This window comes from Tachypleus tridentatus, chromosome 13 (assembly GCF_004210375.1).
Source record: "Tachypleus tridentatus isolate NWPU-2018 chromosome 13, ASM421037v1, whole genome shotgun sequence".
In the NCBI taxonomy this organism is placed as follows: domain Eukaryota; kingdom Metazoa; phylum Arthropoda; class Merostomata; order Xiphosura; family Limulidae; genus Tachypleus; species Tachypleus tridentatus.
Genome location: NC_134837.1, coordinates 232,477,183 through 232,496,320, shown reverse-complemented (window position 1 = coordinate 232,496,320; position 19,138 = coordinate 232,477,183). Strand labels below are relative to the sequence as shown.

At 33.9% G+C, this 19,138-nt stretch overlaps 1 protein-coding gene across 4 annotated transcripts in view; it reads left to right on the top strand.

Moving 5' to 3' along the window:
• The window catches only part of LOC143239261 (T-box transcription factor T-like), a 39,603-nt gene extending 21,569 nt beyond the window's left edge, over window positions 1–18,034 (top strand). For all 4 annotated transcript variants that reach the window (XM_076480177.1, XM_076480179.1, XM_076480178.1 and 1 more), the window contains 6 exons: window positions 2,178–2,445; window positions 6,980–7,120; window positions 9,070–9,131; window positions 9,500–9,579; window positions 11,492–11,653; window positions 16,803–18,034. In XM_076480177.1, the coding sequence (XP_076336292.1) occupies window positions 2,178–2,445; window positions 6,980–7,120; window positions 9,070–9,131; window positions 9,500–9,579; window positions 11,492–11,653; window positions 16,803–17,326 (1,237 nt within the window). In that variant the 3' untranslated portion in view covers window positions 17,327–18,034. The remainder of the gene's footprint in view (window positions 1–2,177; window positions 2,446–6,979; window positions 7,121–9,069; window positions 9,132–9,499; window positions 9,580–11,491; window positions 11,654–16,802) is intronic.
• The last annotated feature ends 1,104 nt before the right edge of the window (window positions 18,035–19,138 follow it).

The following is a 19,138-nucleotide window of genomic DNA, read 5'->3' as shown; positions in this document are numbered from 1 at the left end:
GATCCATATTCCTCTACTTTTCAATCTTGAAAATTCTGATTTCATCATTTGAACGTATCTTTATGATCCGATAATATGAATATTTTGCATCAAAATAGGATATTACACACATTTTTCAAAAGCAATGATTTTCAGTGTTATCATACTATGTGCATAATACCAAATAATGGAAAAATGTAGTTCTCATACATACTGTCCCACCCGCATTTATACTGTTGTGCATGAATTGTTGGTAAACATATTCAGAGCCAATTGAATTGCTGGTTTACATATTCAGAGTCAATTTAATATAGCTTACTCAACATTCTGTGCCTAATTTGTACAATGTTCTCTAAACGATAATTTGACTCAGCAAAAATTTGTTCTTTTTGGATAGCATCGACGCACATTTCTAAACTTTATCAGTTTTCCACGCTATGACTGTTTTCGCATAAAATTATATATTAATGTGAAATAAACTGAAGTTACAAAATGAAAGGATTATCACGCTGCTCTAGGACTTCTTTTAGTTGCAAGGGTTTTATCTGGTCTATCAGTTACTTCTGTTAATATAAGACATAAATCAATCGTTTCTCTTTATAAGTATTATATCTTGACTGACGTTTTCATTACTACACAGTCATTACCATAACAATATCATTAATAGTTTCTCGTTATCAGTGTGCTTTATTTGGTCTAATGTTTTAATTAATACACGCATATTAGAATAACAACAGCGTTAATAGTTTCTCGTTATCAGTGTGCTTTATTTGGTCTAATGTTTTCATTATTAATACGCACTATCATATATCAGTATTTTTCAAGTTAAGAATGTGTTTTAATGGTCTGATGTTTTATTTCTTAGTAAATGCTATTACGTATAGCTTTAGTAGCTTCTAGTTAAGATGGTTTAATGTTTAATTTATTCCTAATATCGGTATATGTTATACATAGTGTTCGTCGCTACTTGTGGTTAATAAAGTGTTTTCTACTTCAATGTTTTATTTATTCTTTATTTATGTCATCATGTACAGCATTAGTAGCTTTTTCTAATTAACAAAGTGTTTTATCTTAATAAATGTCCTCAAATACAGCGCTTGTCGTTCCTTCGAGTTAGGAAGGTGATTTATTTGCCTTAATGGTTTATTTATATTTAATATATCTCACCATTTTACAGCGTTAATAGCTTTTAATTATGTGTTTAATATTAATACTTACAACCGAACTCGACGTTGTTGTTGTTTTTTTAAAATTAATGTCTTGGAATCAGTCTAAACATCAAATATGGAAGTTTAATGCGAATGCTAACAATGTTTTTTATAGAAACTTACAAATTTAAATAAACGTTTGGGAAGACTTCAGCAGTAATGAAATTTACGAATAACAAAGTTGGTAGCATTAATATGTTTTTTTATTCAGTTCAACACTAATGTTTATTGGAATGTCAAATGAAATATTTTAGACCTTACTATGAACTGGTTAATGTGTTACAAACATATTGACAGAACATAGCCTAAATTGATATTTACATTATAATCATTTCGATGAAACTAATTTCCTCTATTATTCTCTATTATTAACTTTTATGGAACTTTTCAAACGAGATTTACATTAAAAGCAGGTTAGAACTTCGAGGAACTCCGAAACTATGACTGTAGATAAAAAACAACAACAAATCTTTAAGTGTATAATTATCACGTTCAAGTCGTCATTTTCATCTATAAACTTCTTGAAATATATCAGACCAACCTTCTCTTACTTCTTGAATAAACATTTTCATTTTTTCTAAAATATTTTAACGATACTCAGAATCAGCCGTCTTTAGCAGTCCAAAATATTCTGTTGGGAGAGTTATTGAGTCAGTCTTACAAAACGACTTGTCTGTAAGTTTATAACTTGTTTCATCTCGAATATTCCCCAATGGGACAGCGATAAGTCTATGTATTTTTAATGCTATAATCTGGGATTCGATTCCCACGCTGGACACTGCAAAATAGAACAATGCGGCTTTGCTCTAAAAAATACAAACAGTTATTTCAAAATTAGTTACTGTTTCGAAACACTTTTTCTTTTCCCTGTGATTGGTTGGTACATGCCTTCCATTAAATCTTATGTTCAATAATATAATGAACCGATTATATTACTATTTATAATGGTTAAACTAGCCGAGATACACATTTATGCTATTTTGCCTTCAGACGGATGTTTCCAGTGGTGCAGCTCCGCCTCAGTGGCTTGGAACCCCGCGGTATGTATTCGATATACCTTGAGTTCGTCCAACTGTCTGGGCATCGTTGGAAATACATGAATGGAGACTGGGTTCCGGGTGGAAAGGCTGAGCCGGCGCCGCAGCAAGCTGTGTATATCCACCCGGAATCACCAAATTTTGGCTCTCACTGGATGGAGTCCTCCGTATCTTTTGCTAAGGTGAAACTGACAAACAAGCCAAGCGCTCCTCAAGGACAGGTAAATAACGTTGTTATTCTTTGAAAAGTCAAGCCATTTTTAATTTAAGAGTTATACATTATGTTTTATTAATACCATGATGTCAGTATTTAATTTTGATAGAAGACGAAGCACAATACTGAATTAAGTCTCATAGGGGGACTTTTAATAACATAATACAGTTGTGAGAATGATCAACGTCTATATGTAGTTTGTGCCAGTGAGACTTTTACCGTTTATTTTTTAACTCTTCTTGTGCCTCAGGAAAAAAAAACAAACTTGGGATATTTTAATCATATCGTAATGTTTGGCAACATTTGGCCTAACAGCAGTTGTGAAAGAACTGCGATATAAATCTTAATAGTTCCTAAGGCTTATTCAGTGTCCAGAAACTAATTAAGAGACGATCAAGTTTAACGTCTCAGGATATGAAACTGGCGTGACCTAGCGGCTAACATATCGCTCCATGGATCAGAAAGTCCAAGGTTCTAGTCTGTGATATGTTGTTTAACGTTCTATACTTTCATCTTTATAAATAATATTAAAGTGACAGTTGTTAAGGTAAAAGAAGTCATGTAGGTGTTGGATTACCTTATCTTTAGTCAGCAATATAAAATTAAGGACTGCTATTCCTGGACCTTGAGGTCTCTATGTGTTGTTCCATAAGATGCTGTTCAGGTTGAAAATAATAGTCATGAAACGTTTAAACACACTTTACTATAATTAGTTTTCTCAGGTGGCTTTTAAATATGTTACTTTTAAAGAACTTTAGCTTGATTTTACTTCAAAACTCGCATTACTAACTTAACTTTTTATAATGTAAACTTTGTGTTTAGGAACTATTATTAGAATATGTCGTATATCTAACTTTTGGGGAATTCTTTAAGCCTTTCTCACGAGTCTTAACAAGTCTGTGTAGACTCAGGTGCTAAAAATCGGTTTATAACTTTATGCCGTACTTGCTCAAGGTAATTAGTTAAACAAGTGTGAAACATGTGGCGCGGTAAGACACAGAGATTCGAACATTTGTGGCCGGGCCACGCTTGGCCTGAATTTAATTCCCTTGGAATAAGCGATTTCTCATATTGCGAAAGAACTGAATCATTTGTTTAAAGACCTGCCGGCTGACCACCGTTGTTAAGTTGCAGCCTTTGTGTGAAGTCCTGACCGCTGTTCGTTAAACTACGGCAGGCTGTAGCTTGGGGACCGCAGAACATCAATAAACTCTCATTTTTACAGATTGTATCTTGTTTTTTTCATTGAGATCGTCTACAAACTTCGAAAACTGATACAACTTTGAGAGATGTTTTTCAATATTTATACTGACTGCGTACAATTATATGAGACTAAATGTAACTGATTGAAAGCGTTTAGTATATACGATTTAATATATATATATATATATATATATATATTAAAACTGTAAAATGAAAGAACTTTCTTATTAGCCTAATTCACTAATATATAACGTCAGTGACAATTAGGATGTTTCTTCCGATTAGCCTTCTTCAGTATATGACGTTATTGACAAACAGGATGTGACCTTCTGATTAGCCTTCTTCTCCAATACACGACGTTAGTGACAAGTAGGATGTCGTCTTCCAATAAATCTTCTTCTTTAATACATGACATTAGTCACAAGCAAGATGTAGTCTTCTGATTAGCCTTCTTCAATACACAACGCCAGTGACAAGTAGAATGTAATCTTCCAATTAGACTTCTCTTCCAATACATAACGTCAGTGACGAGTAGTATGTAGTCTTCTGATTAGCCTTCTTCTCTAATACATGACATTAGTGACAAGCAGGATGTAGTCTTCTGATTAGCCTTCTTCAATACATAGCATTAGTGACAAGCAGATTGTAGTCTTCTGATTAGCCTTCTTCAATACATAATGTCAGTGACAGGTAGAATGTAGTCTTCTGACTAGCCTTCTTCTTCAATATATAACGTAAGTGACAGCTAGGACGTAGTCTTCAGATTAGACTTCTCCAATACATAACGTCAATGACAAGCGGAATGTAGTCATCTGATTAGTCTTGGTATTGAGCGAAAGGTCTCATTGGAAATTAATACGGCAGATATAATGTGCTTAAAATATTGTTATACGTTTGTGATTACTTTCTCTCGTGAGTTCTTATAGTATACTCCCTACTGAAAATCTGAGGTAAATTTTTATTTATATATCGTGTATGCATATACGTCTAAACCGTAATAAGTTTTTGAGATACCGGAATAAACGACTCCCTTAATAAATTTTATGTAGTTTATTTATTAAAGTACTTTTAACTCAGCGACACAAAAATATATTAATCACCTCTTTTTGTTATCTTCTATGAATTTCTGTTGTTTAAAGCAGTTGCTGTTATGTTAAAATATTGCTCTATTCACTCACATCATATAAACGAAATGTACTTCAAAATTTCCTTCACAGGATTATTTCTGACAGGAACATTATGGTTGCTTCTCATAAAATAATATTATTTTCTGTTCAACTGAACAAAAATTTTTATTCAATACCTTTTCACACAAAATGTTTTGGAGTAAAATATTCAAAACATCCGAATTATGAAATTAATATTCTCTGATATATCGTCATATTAAAAAAATATAGCCTAAAATATTAACATTTAATTAACCCACAACCAATGTTATCGTTATATAACTAAAAGCATGTGTTGTGAGTCTCTTCTTTGGTTAGGCTATTCTGTTAAGTGTTTGAAAATGTTACACAATAAGGAAGAATCAATTCGTGTTCCTAAACGAATATACTCTCCTGAGTGACTCACATACACCCATTTTTGATCTTTCTCTTTTTCTCTCCCCAAATACTGTATATTATTTTTGAGTTGATAGGAATAACGCCTCATGAGAGACGTTTACTTGGGGAATGTAAGCCTTCTCAAACCACTCATATGCGCCGTCCCTGCCTAAAAATGTAACTTCAGTTGTATGATTCTACCTGAAACTAACTGGAATAAGGGACAGTTCTCACAAAGTCCTCTGCGAGGGAAATCTCACGGTACAATTTTTTCACTTACAATTCAACTCTTTCTTTCACTAGCTGGCCATTTCTGCGAGGTAATTTTTATGCACGAAGTGACCATTTATTCAGAACATTTGCTCTTAATTTCTAAGTTTCATGAAGAAAAGTGGCTTAACATTTTCATTTTGTGGTTTATGATAAGAGTGTCTTGAAGCAAGCACTACCACTTTAAACCGTATGTATTACATATGACTAAATAATTATTTAACAAGGTATGTCTATGTGCTTCCTTAAAATTGACGAGCCGCTAGTTTGATTGTCACCAAACTTCATAAGTATCATTAAAATAACACTCGGAGGAGGTGACATAAGGGTAAGACAATATGTCTCCCTCCTTGAGTTTCTGTGACCTCCTTGCGTCTTGTATCTACTCCTAACTGGCGAACTACTAGTCCGATTGTCACTAAATATGGCATATACACTTGGTCTCTCCTTCCCGTGGGGAACGGTTGAGGGGGTCTATGCTCCGATCATATCTTTGTTTTCTTCCTAGATATTATAAATAACTTTGAAGTTATGTATTAAAAATGCAGTTAGAAAAGGATTTTTAACGTACAACTTGTGCCTTCTAATCAAACTGCCGGCTCAAATACTTCTAGGCCTTAGATATAGCTGTTCCTAATTTTGATCTACACCGACCAAAGTAAAAGCAAGCAGGTAACAGCACCCGTCGTCACGAGAACTTTGTCCAACATTTTGAAACAAAAAAACGGGATTGACTATCACACCTGTAACATTCTCACAGCTGAAAGGCAAAGCTTATTAAGCAGCATCACGTCTTGAATCCTGAGCTCTTTGATACGTAGCCCAATACGTAAAATAATATATGTATTGTGTAAATATATCAACGATAAGTATACGTGCTTGAGATAAACGTAAAATTTTATCAGTTCTAAAAAATTAAGTTAACTACATACATATATATAGAGTTAACTGTTAAATTGTTCCACAGTGGTGTTTGAGATGAATGAAAGTCAGTGTTATTAAACATTTTATACACTATAACACTTGTTGTGACATAACACGGAGTACGTATTTAAAATCAAGCTATTTAATACAGACGGTTAACCAAGTTTATCTCTTTACAACAAAAAGTTAACTAAGTTTAGCTATGAAGAAAAGATGTTAGTTTTAGCTATTTATACCAGATGGTTAACTAAGTTAGTTATAGCTGTTTAAAACAATAGTTAACCATGTTAATTTTAAAGATTTAGTACAAACTGCTAACCAAATTAGCTATAGGGACATAGAACAGACAAGCAATTACGTAGTAACATCTACCAGACACATTTTCGGAACATTGCTAGATTTATTAGAATTAGTTTAAATGATGCTAAGCAGACAGGTTGAGAGCATCTACCTTGTCAAATGTGGTGCTATTGGAGCTACTTTAACGACAGCAAAATTGTTTTTTCGAAATCATACATTTTTTTTTTTAAAATACAAAGGTAAATCAGTGAAGTTTACGCGCTAACACTTGATAATCAAACGTCATTGGATTTTTTTCAGATAGTTTTAAATTCTCTTCACAAATACGAACCAAGAGTCCATATTGTCAAGGTCACTACAGAAGATGACGGACAGCACGTTGGCACGTTCAATTTTGCAGAAGCCGAATTTGTGGCTGTCACTGCTTATCAAAATGAAGAGGCAAGAATTTATTTCGCTATTATTACTTCACTATTATTCTCGTGTGACTTTATCCGGATTTAGTACAAGAATCTAGACTGTATACCTCTCTATGTATATTTCTTAAGAATAAGTATATTCAACAAATATATAAAATAATTTCTATCCTTTTCCTTTTAGTTAAAAACTTTAATTGAAACTATGAAGGGAATTGTATGGACAAGAAGAAAAGTTTAACACAACAGCTTGTTATTCTCTTATAGTTTCTTGTTGGCCCGGCATGGCCAAGCGTGTTAAGGCGTGCGACTCGTAATCTGAGGGTCGCGGGTTCGCATCCCGGTCGCGCCAAACATGCTCGCCCTTCCAGCCGTGGGGGCATTATAATGTTACGATCAATCCCACTATTCGTTGGTAAAAGAGTATCCCAAGAGTTGGCGGTGGGTGGTGATGACTAGCTGCCTTCCCTTTAGACTTACACTGGTAAATTAGGAAGGGCTAGCACAAATAGCCCTTTAGTAGCTTTGTGCGAAATTCCAAAAACAAACAGTTCCTTGTTACATTACAATATTTGTGACAGTTAAAAAAAGTTTAAAAATATTGGATTAAAATGAAAGAAAACAGTATTGAGGTTCTTAGTAATTTTTCTATGCTATTAGTTTGGTTTGTTTTCAATTTCGCGCAAAGTTACTCATGGGCTATATGCGCTAGCCGTCCCTAATTTAGCAGTGCAAGACTAGAGGGAAGGCAGCTAGTCATCACCATCCACCGCCAACTCTTGGGCTACTCTTTTACCAAAGAATAGTGGAATTGAGCGTCACTTTATAACGCCCCACGACTGAAAGAGCGAGCATGTTTAGTGTGACGGGGATTCGAACCCGTGTCCCTCGGATTACGAGTCAAGTGCCTTAACCACCTGGCCATGCCAAGCCTTCTGTGCTATTATTTTTTTCCTAATTATTATGGTTGTTAATAATTTTTTCTATGTTATTATTTTATCCTCTTAGAAACATTTTCGGTATTGATGTTTGAAACAGATAATCCGAGCTAATGGGTGAATATTACTAGAAGTTTTTGCCACTTTAGTTATTTATAGTTAAGCACAAAGCTGCACAATGGGCTATCTGTGGGCTGCCTACCACGGGTATCGAAAGACGGTTTATAGTGTTTTAAGTCCGCAGGCATGCCGCTGCGCCAGTAGAGATCGTTACCACTTTAGAAATTGGGAATTTATATTTATTTATTGAATTTATCATTAAGTTTGCTGTGTTCCAGGCTTTTATGTTTATGGTTATCGTGTTAAATGTATTGTTCACTTTTTTTTTTATCAAGTTTGTGGTTGTTTATTAGGTTTATGCTTTAGTTGTGTTTTAATGTCTATGGCTACCTTATCGGGTTTGTTGTTTTCCAGTGTTTATATGCTTATTGTTAATGATTATCCGGTGCATTGTTTATCTATGTTTTTACTAATATATTTATTTCATTAGATGTCTTTTGAAAGAATAGCTAACGCGACCTTCAATTTTTAGATAATAAACATAAAAACTTTTAATTTCAGCGAATGTTTCACCATCGCGGCTTCATCAGACCTGGTAGTCAGTCAGTCAAGAGTTGTTTGGTGCGAACACATGTTAACTTCTTAAACTGTTTATGGTATTCTATTGCTTGAGACTTTCTAGTTGATCGGTTTGTTACTAATTTCTTGTTGGCCCCATGCTTGTATTGGTTTTTAATAATAGTGCTATATCAAATAGCATCACTTGAGACGCATTTAACGTGTTTTTAAGTAGGTTAATTTATTTTATGTTTGCAGTTAACTTATTAGATGTACTGTTAAATAATTATAGATTATTAAGATTAAACTTATCCGTTTCAAAATTAGCCTTAATACTTCCGTGTGTCAGCAGAAACTAAGTTAAAAACAAGTTTATCTTAGTTAAGTAAAATATTTGACATTGTATTTGTTGTTTTAGGTTACCGCACTGAAGATAAGACATAATCCTTTTGCTAAGGCTTTTCTTGATGGTCGGGAAAGGTGAGGCTTGGTTTGCACATTAATACATGTGTTTTTTAAGGAACTAGTCAAAATACACATACCCTCAAATAAGAAGGTTACAAGTTGATAATATATAAATTTAAATAAGTAACTATTAATTTTCTTAAATCACCTGTACACTTTTTATTGAGAATTTTTACAGAATATTAAAACATGTTTTACATTTTTTATTTACAGCTACTTATATCTAATATATTTTTAAAGAGTGTTATCTATATTTGACTTTATTAGATTACATCTGGTTTTAAGTTTTTTAACAGAACATTTTGCAGATTTCATTATGTTAAAGTATATTCCGTTGTTGTTTTTCTGTATGTTTTGAACAAATTAATTCACTTTTGTTCCAGGACAGAACATCAAGTTAAAGTGGAAGTAGCAGACGTAGCAGACACCTCAAATGACATTCAAATCCAACCTATCAGCCAGAGTAAGTGGAGTTGTTTGAAAATAAAGATATATTCTGGGTGTGATATCCATCGCTAATAATTTTAAGAAGTAAAGAATGAGATATATCCTTAATCAATCTGCCAAAGCCATTATTAGAGTTGTTCTTTAGAATAAACAGCCTTTCTGTTTTTGAAATTTCCGAATTAATTTTGTATTATTTTCATGTTTGTTACTAATTTCTTCTTGGCTCTATGCTTGTGTTGTTTTCAATAATAGTGCTACATCAAATTGCATCACCTTATACATGCGCACTGTTTGTTGTTCGAGTCAGTTATACCGATCGCAATTGTTTTATAATCAGTAAAGGTTTTAATTTACCTCTGATGATGAACATTTTGACAGGGCTTGAAAATTCTCAGCTAAAATAAAAAATATTATCAGGCGGTGAAAGAAGTCTATTAGCTTTGAAATTAAAACTGTCTATATACAGAAATGACTTAGAAGGAATATTTAATATTTGTTTATGATTTTCTTCTGTCTACAAACACCTTTAACGGTTTTGGTATATACATGGATAAAAACTGTGTATAATTCTCTACTGTCTATAAACATATTTAATGGTTCCAGTATATCCATGGATAAAAATTATGTACCACTCTTTACTGAGTGGAAGAACATAAACATTCTAGATAATCACACATATAATAACTAACGTAGAACAGAGTATCACTACATTTAAAAATTTGAAAATTGTGACTCAGAAAAAGGCATCAGTCGTTACAATAAAGAATCAAAGTTTTTACTTTGGGATCCATTGTTAAAACACATCAAACTATCTTCCCTCCATTAACATCAAGTTTTGCTGCTTTATTTCATAACAGCTTTATATCCAAATATTATTTCTATTTACATACCATAAATATACGACATTTTCACTTAGTTGTATGGTTAATAATAATTATCATAGACTTAGTGGTAACGTTATTTATACCAGCCACTTGTTACAAAAACATTTGTGATGGTGCTAACGCGAAACTGTTTGTTGGATCCATGCCGGCTGAAAGATTGTTTATTTTTTCAATTTCGCGCAAAGCTACTCGAGGGTTATCTGCGCTAGCCGTCCCTAATTTAACAGTGTAAGACTAGAGGGAAGGCAGGTAGTCATCACCACCCCTCGTCAACTCTTGAGCTACTCTTTTACCAACGAATAGTAGGATTGATCGTCACATTATAACGCCCCCACGGCTGAAAGGGCGAGCATGTTTGGTGCGACCCTCAGATTACGAGTCGAACGCCTTAACTCACCTGGCCATGCCGGGCCTCGGCTGAAAGAACTCTTTAGTAACGGATATGACGAACATTGGGATTGGAATACTAATAATATAAACTATTCTAATTCTTAAGCGGCTAAATATAGAATGTATTGTTTAAAGATATAATAGGCCTAAAAGTAATATCTTATAATTAATTGTAATCATGCTATGCTTCACCAGTTTGTAAAAGGCATTCATTCCATAGTAATTAGTGGTACATTGTTTTGATGAATGTATTAATACGTGGTAAAAGATCTTGTCAGTATATATTTATTTATTTTTTTCAATCCAACTCCGAATCCCCTCCGTTGTACACAGCGGTATGTCTGTGGACAAACCGGTCTCGATACCCGTGGTGGGCAAAGCACAGATAGCTCACTGTATAACTTTGTGCTTAACTACAAAAATATTAGTCCCCCGCTGAGACAGCGGTAAGCCTTCGAACTTATAACGCTCAAATTAGGGGTTCGATTCCCCTCAGTGGACACAGAAGATAGCCCGATTTGGCTTTGTTATAAGAAAAAACACAAACACACAAAAATATTACATTGAATAAATATTTATGTTATTTTTGTGTAAAACAGTTGTGTTACTGTTAGTATGTTATGTTTTAATTCGTGTTTTTTTCTCTTTCACCAGTGAGTAATTGGTGTACTAGCCATCCTCACACACCTGTTCCGGTATCCATCAATAACACTGTGAATTACGGCAGCAATGTCTATTACGGTCGACTTGGTAGTCTTCATAGCTATCGAAGCTCACCTTACCAACAACCTCACAAACGTTCTGTTGTATCTCGACGTACGTACTTAATTTTCAAATTTCTCCTTTGATTATAAACAGAGATTCTGATTTTAGTTTTACCTCTAACATTTAAATTATTTCATAAATAATAATGCAGGTTCGCTGACTATAACTTTAACCTAGAAAGCTGTACGGTATTGTATTTGTAGATCTGTAATCGGAATTTAGAATTAGAAAATTGAGTAAAAATAAATTGGAATAATTATAGAGAATCATAAAGTAACATAAGATATTAACAATCAAGAAAGAGCTTTTATTCAGTTGTAAACTATAAACTATGACGTAAAAATAGCACTACTAACACATTGGAAAAACCTGAATAACAACATCAAGACAAACAGATAATTATGTAGAAAAATCCTTCGTTTAACTACCAATGAAATAAATGCCAGTTAATGGCTGAAGAAGCTTTAAATGCATTTATCTTATTAAATAAAATCAGAGAAGTAAATGAGCCGGCAATTAACAGAAGTCACCAGAAGAATCATTGTGAAGTTTATGAGCGAACTCGTGTTGAGAACAGGCGGGTTTGTTTTGTTTTTGAATTTCGCGCAAAGCTATTTGAGGGCTAACTGCACTAGCCGTCCCTAATTTAGCAGTGTAAGACTAGAGGGAAGGCAGCTAGTCATCACCACCCACCGCCAACTCTTGGGCTACTCTTTTACCAACGAATAGTGGGATTAACCGTAACACTATAACGCAACGCCCCCGCGGCTGAAAGGGCGAGCATGTTTGGTGCGACAAGGATTCGAGCCCGCGCCCCTCGGGTTACGAGTCGAACGCCTTAGCACGTTTGGCCATGCCGGGCCGAGAACAGGTGGGGGAATTAAAACAACGAAATATTGGCTGGCTCATGAGGTAGAGTTTGTTTGTTTATTTTTTTATTGTAGAAGAATTCCAAGCTTTCCAAGAAGTTTAAATAAAACCTTTAATTGACAATCTGCGCTATCCGTCCCTAGTTTAGCAGTGTAAGACTAGAGGGAAGGCAGCTTGTCATCACCAACTCTTGGGCTACTCTTTTACCAACGAATAGTGGAGTTGTCCGAAACGTTATAACGCCCCCAATGAAAATGACAAGCATGTTTGGTGTGACGGGGATTCGAACCCACAACCCTCAGATTACGAGTCGAGCGCTAACCAACTGGCCATGCCGGGCCCTAAAGGTAGAGAATCAAATTACAAACATTGTTTCTCCCGAAGAAAACAACATTTGTTTTGTATACTGTGTTATTTTGATTAAGTTTATGCGTTATTTACGAGCTGTGTTTATTAAAGTTATAACAGTTTTATGAATATCTTATATTTTACAAAAACTTTGGGTTTGTCACAGGTGTCAAATCTTCTAACACAAGAGCCTTTGAGGACAGGGTTTGGATTGTGTGTTTAGTTCGCTCTCGGTTTGTCTGCAGAACGTCTAGGTTTTTTTTTTTTAGTGTGTGTGTGTTTTTCTTATAACAAAGCCACATCGGGTTATCTGCTGAACCCACATTTTTTTTTTAGTGAACATCAAATCTAAATAAAAGTTTTAACGATTATTACGTTTTGAAAATATTGTCTTGTGAAAGCAAAAATATTTTAGAAGTGTGTTTTAAATGTTTTTAATATCAACATATTTTTAAAATGTATATTAAGTGATGTTAAAACGAATGTAGTTTAGGAATATACCAGATTGTTTGCATCACTCAAGGGGCTTATTTGAAGATTATCTTCGTTGCCTATTTTAAAGGTCACAAAATAGTGGTATTCAAAATTACAGTGTGTGTTTGTAATTCGTGTTTTGTTTGTCGTCGGATTATCGATAACGCCGTATTTTGATTTCGAGGCTTTTCTTGAGAGATCCACTGAAATATTTTTAAAGTAAAAAAGCGATCCCGTTATTGTTAATGCCAAAATAATAAAGAGATTAGGCAAAGTACGGTTCGTGTCGGATAGTGCAGTTGGAACGTTAATTACGTGTAACGGATGTTTCTGGCAACAGTACAGGGAGGCGGACGAGCGGCTTTCACAAGCCATAAACCTACGGGCAATATCCGTAAAATCTTTAGACCGCGTGGCGAGCGCGAGGCCACACTCATAAAATCGTGTTCGTTTCACGCAAGCTTTATTGATCTGTACTCAATATATCCTGAAACTTTGGGGGCGGACGAAGGTGACATAACCTTTTGGGGCATACGTTTTGCGTCACAAACCCCGGAAATAGGTCATATTCCGTTTGCACGTGTTTTATCCGCTCGTTTGAGCTCAAGAAGTACAAAGGACAAATAGAAGGGGTATGTGGGCTACAGTTTGATTTTTGGGTGTGCCCTTGTTTGAGGTCGTCGTCTCGCTTATTCATGTACGAATTTACAGTTTTGTTTCAATATTTGACACAAAAGGTACAAATATGTATTTTTTGCATTGGTAAAAACATGCTATGTACTTAAACTTCGCACTTCCACTGTCTATAATTTAAAATTTTCGAAGTCTGATCTGTAAACAATGTGAATCGTTATTAATGACGTAATGAAGACTTAAGACCGAATTTACTTTGTGATCTTATTCACAAATGAAATGAGTCATTTTTTTCGTTGTTTTCGAAGGGAATTATTTAATTATTTTATAAAGAGTTTTGTTTGTTGTCTTTACTTTTTAACCCTAGGATTTCAAGCTTCCGTAACAAACTTAATCCAGTCAATAAGTGAATTTAACGGCTTTCATTATGATTAAATCTCAGCATGGTTTTAATATTTACTTTTAAATTTATTAACAAGAATAAAGTAGTTTGGTTCTTGCACATAGGCTAGCCACGCATAGATATCCCTGATTTTAATCAATATAAACTATAGCGAATATACATAGCAAGAAAAGCAACCAAACATTACTTTATGGACTTGTCTTGTGTCACCGAATTGGATAGTACTTCCCTTAGTGCGCTCACGTCTATAAAATGCGGAATGCGTTTTGACGGCAATGGGACGTGAATCCTCGGATTCACTGTTCGAATAGCTAACCACCAGGCCACGCCCTGTCCAACTAGTAATTCGAGAGTTCACTTTACACTGTTAGAAAGTAACATAGCGCAGATATTAAATTATTAACAAGTAATCTAAGAGGATATAATTATTTATAAGTAGCTTAATAGGTTTAAGCACGAAAGTGTGCACTACTAATTAGTAAAACTATTTTATTAAATGGAAGCCGTTAAAATCGATTACCTTTTTAATAATAGAAATATAAAAACAAAGTTTCAGTGGCGTCATACAGTTTAACGCCACAAGTTTCAGTCAGTTTTGCTTGATAATTCATAACTTCATGTTGACATTGGCTTAAATAGTGTTAAAATTTTAAAAATGTTTTCAAAATGGCCCGGCATGGCCAAGCGTGTTAAGGCGTGCGACTCGTAATCTGAAGGTCACGGGTTCGCATCCCTATCGCACCAAACATGCTCGCCTTTTAAGCCATTGATGTGACGGTCAATCCCACTATTCGTTGGTAAAGGAGTAGCCCAAGAGTTGGCGGTGGGTGGTGATGACTAGCAGCTGCCTTCCCTCTAGTCTTACACTGCTAAATTAGTGACGGCTAGCACAGATACCCCTCGAGTAGCTTTGTGCGAAATTCAAAAACAAACAAACAAGTTATTATAATTTTGCATATGAATGTTATACAATTTGGATTAAAGACTGAAAGTTTTGGCAAAATAATGTGCCAAGATATACACATATATATATATACACTATGTATAGCATATGAATGTTATACGTCTTGGATTCAAAACTATTATTCAATGAATTATGGAAGAACAATTTAAATTATCAATTAATACAGTTTTTAAAGTATGTTTTATTAAAAAGACAAATAGTAAACATGTTTTTCAAAACAGTCATGTGAAAGTATGCTTTCCACTCTTATTTTTGCTTAGAATAAACAATGTTTTATATTGAGTATTTGTTCTAATAAACTTTTGTGCTCTTACCACACTGACTGAAACTGTAGTTTCGAGGGAAGCGAATGGAAATCCTTGGTCGGTTTTTTTTTGTTAACTCAGAAAATGGCTCATGTACATTCCCGTTTGTTCGAGTGGGCCCAGGCTGTTCTCTTGAAATTCTTGCATGTTTGCTTTGCTATTTAACTTTCGCAATATTTACTTTAGAAATATAAGAGTACGCAAAATTAGCCTTGTCACAAAAGTCGCAAAAAAAAACTAGGGAGTGTTATATCTGGAGTTTCTCAACAAAGGCAAACCTTACACGAATACATATATATACAAATATACTGTATTATAGTTTTGTTTTTATGTAAAAGAATAGAGGACAGACGGACGTTATGTTCCTGTTTAAACATATTACTTTCACAGTATTCGATGAAATAAACAAATTCATAAATTGGCCATTGAATTTTCCTCAAGATTTTTAATTACATTAGAAGTGTAATTAATAATGTCATATAGACATAAAAAATATACGTGATAATTTAAGGGTTGAAGTTTAACAGCTACTTAATAAATACTCAAAAGAAAGTTACAGTTTTATTTAATAACAACCAGAACGTTGAACATAGAACAATGTTAATAGTAACGAATTACCATAAAATGCAGTGGTCAACCATTAAAATATTTCTTGGAATGAAAAGTTCAGTTATGCAAGTATGCCAAGTAAGTTTGTACGGATAGGAACTATCTAATGTGCTAAGTAGGTTGTACCTATAGGCACTATTGTATGAACATTAACTATGGAAATTTTTTGGACAACATTTCGGCCTCCTTACTGAAAGTTAATCTTCGTATAACAGATAAAATATCACAACATTTGTTGATTTATTTTGTACGAGTTTTAACGAGTCAAAACACGAAGTATACAAAACATTTTTATAAAATAGCATTATGTGAATGTGCAAAAAAGAAGAATCTAAACGAAATGATATGTCATTACCACGGTAATAACGAAATTATGAAGACCTGAAAATTGTACAAAATCTGCATATTGGTAATTTTTCTCGCTATACCAGGTAGATGGTAATTGTGTTTTGTCTAAAGTTTGTTTTTGTGTACGTGACTGATAATAAAATTGAAGACTGGTCAATAAACGAGACCTTGTATTTGTATCAACCTAATTAATTCACCGAATTAAAATAAAGAAATCCAGTTCTACAGTCATTTCTTCCGTTACAGCTTCCTGCGGTTATGAAAGTGTAACTCCTCCCATGGCGACTTGTTCTGGAATGTTTTCAACAGGTAGTCAGTTTGATCAATGGACAATTCCCGGGCCTTTACACTTCAACGAGAACAACTTTTGTCAACCTGCGTCCTCATATCCTTCGTTTTTACAAAGTGGAGTTTCAAACTCTGTCACTGTTCCATCTCCCTCTGCGGCGTCGACATCTTCACCTAGTGGCATGATGGTAAATGTTCCTCTAACTCCAACAAACGACAGTCGCAATTTTGCAAATCCTAATGAATATCATTCCTTTCTGAGCTTTGGCATGATGAACACAGTTCAACCTCATAATCAACAGAGCTCATTTATTACGCAACTTCAACCCTTCCAAATTCAACAGTCTTCACCCTTATCAGACTCCAATACTGGGGCGCCCTCCTACGGAACAACCCATAATGATGTTTTACCCGAGAACTTCGAACCTTCTCCTCGACCAGAGAACCACTGGAGTTCTATGACTCCACCAAAATGTATTTAAAAGAAATCCTTATTCCACTAATTTAGTAATAACCACTCATGAGTTATGAATTTTTTTAAGTGAGTCGTGTAACAGCAACAAATGTATTTACGTAGACGTATGCGTATACAGAAGTATATACACACACAAACATTCTACATGACATACATGCCTCGGACAAGATATTTTTCGTTCCAAAAATATATTATTTTATGAATTTTATATATCGTTTCTTAGTTATTATTCATTTGTAGGATTTAGCACATCATGTTTGTATAAATACTCTAAAAATAATCCAAAGTAAAACGAATTTTGATAATGTTTGTCTTAAATACACCGTGAGTTTGTTCTAAAGATTGAATGTTGTTGTTGGTGCATATATTTGGAAAATTTCAAAATTCGTTAATTCTTTACAATTTAAATGTATTATACAAACTTACAGTCTACAGTTGATGTTAAGGTAAATGACGTGTTGTTGGAAGAGTGAGAGTTACGCTCTGATAAAGAATTTAGACATAACTTGGCATTAGAAAAAAGTTTTGCTATTACTTTGGATAAAATACTATTTCTATATAATTCATAAAAAGAGATTTTACGATTTTTAAATTATGTTTTGGAAGACGCTTTTGTAAATACAGCGTTATTTGAAAATGAACAAAATGTATATAAACTAAATAAAGTGCTACCTACAGTAGTATTGTGTGTACTAATAAAATAATTTTCAATCGATGTTTGACACTAGTTGTACCTATTATTATATTTTTCAAAACATTAATAATATATATATATATATAAACATAAAACCTTTTTCTGTCTCATTACATCGTATCAAAAAGGATGTGCTACTATTTTAAGGTCCCTTCGATACTAAGCAACTTTCAACAAGTGTGTTACTGTGTATTTCTTACTGTCCATAATGATGTTCTTTCATTAGTTTTACATGTGTATTTGATGTGTATTTGATTTTTTTTTATTTTGTGCTCACATTTGTTATTGCTATAAGTTTGAGTGTTAGTGAAAGAACAAATGAATATTCTATAAATATTCAGATAGATAAGTTAGAATTTGTTTCACTTTTAGAAGATATAGATAAAAACAGACTGAAAGTTTAAGGATCTTGTTACGTATTATAATTTAATTCGGATGAGTATTCGATTTATTATATTACGTACATTACGTATTACTATGTCAGATTTGAGCTCAGTAGTTAATCAAATATTGTGTTAAATTTATGTTTTTTGCCAACGTGATTGATTCACACAATTTCCTATTTTTAACATAAATACATGTTAATATACAAACGTAAAAACCAATACAATTTATAATAAGTTATTGCTAATAGTTATTACAAATGATGGTTATATAGAAGAGTTTTACAAACTTAAAAGCAATACTGGGTCTTAAACTTTTTCTAGAAATGAATATTTATTTTATCGACGTTCACGGAGAGCGAATTAATTTTGGGTTGATATTGTTGTACACCTCGCTTAAGCTGGCTAGCCTGATTGGCCTCACACCTTTACTAACTGACATTTCCCGACGACGATCTTTAATGTCATCGTATAAATTATAACGTCCGAAACAATTCAGTGAAGTTTAACGGTTTTTAACGTTCGAAATCTACAAACGTTCCTGATCCAATTCCGCAGTTTTTCGACTAGTTAGCGTTAATCACAATTATAGCTTTCTAGGCCCACAGCACACTGACTGCAGATGACCAACTATAGTAATCCGCCTTGTCGCCTGGGGCGTCGTCGATTTATATATCATTTACGCGTGACTCTTGAACATTCACCAAAGCTCGCTTGCAACAATTCCGTCAATCACTAGTAT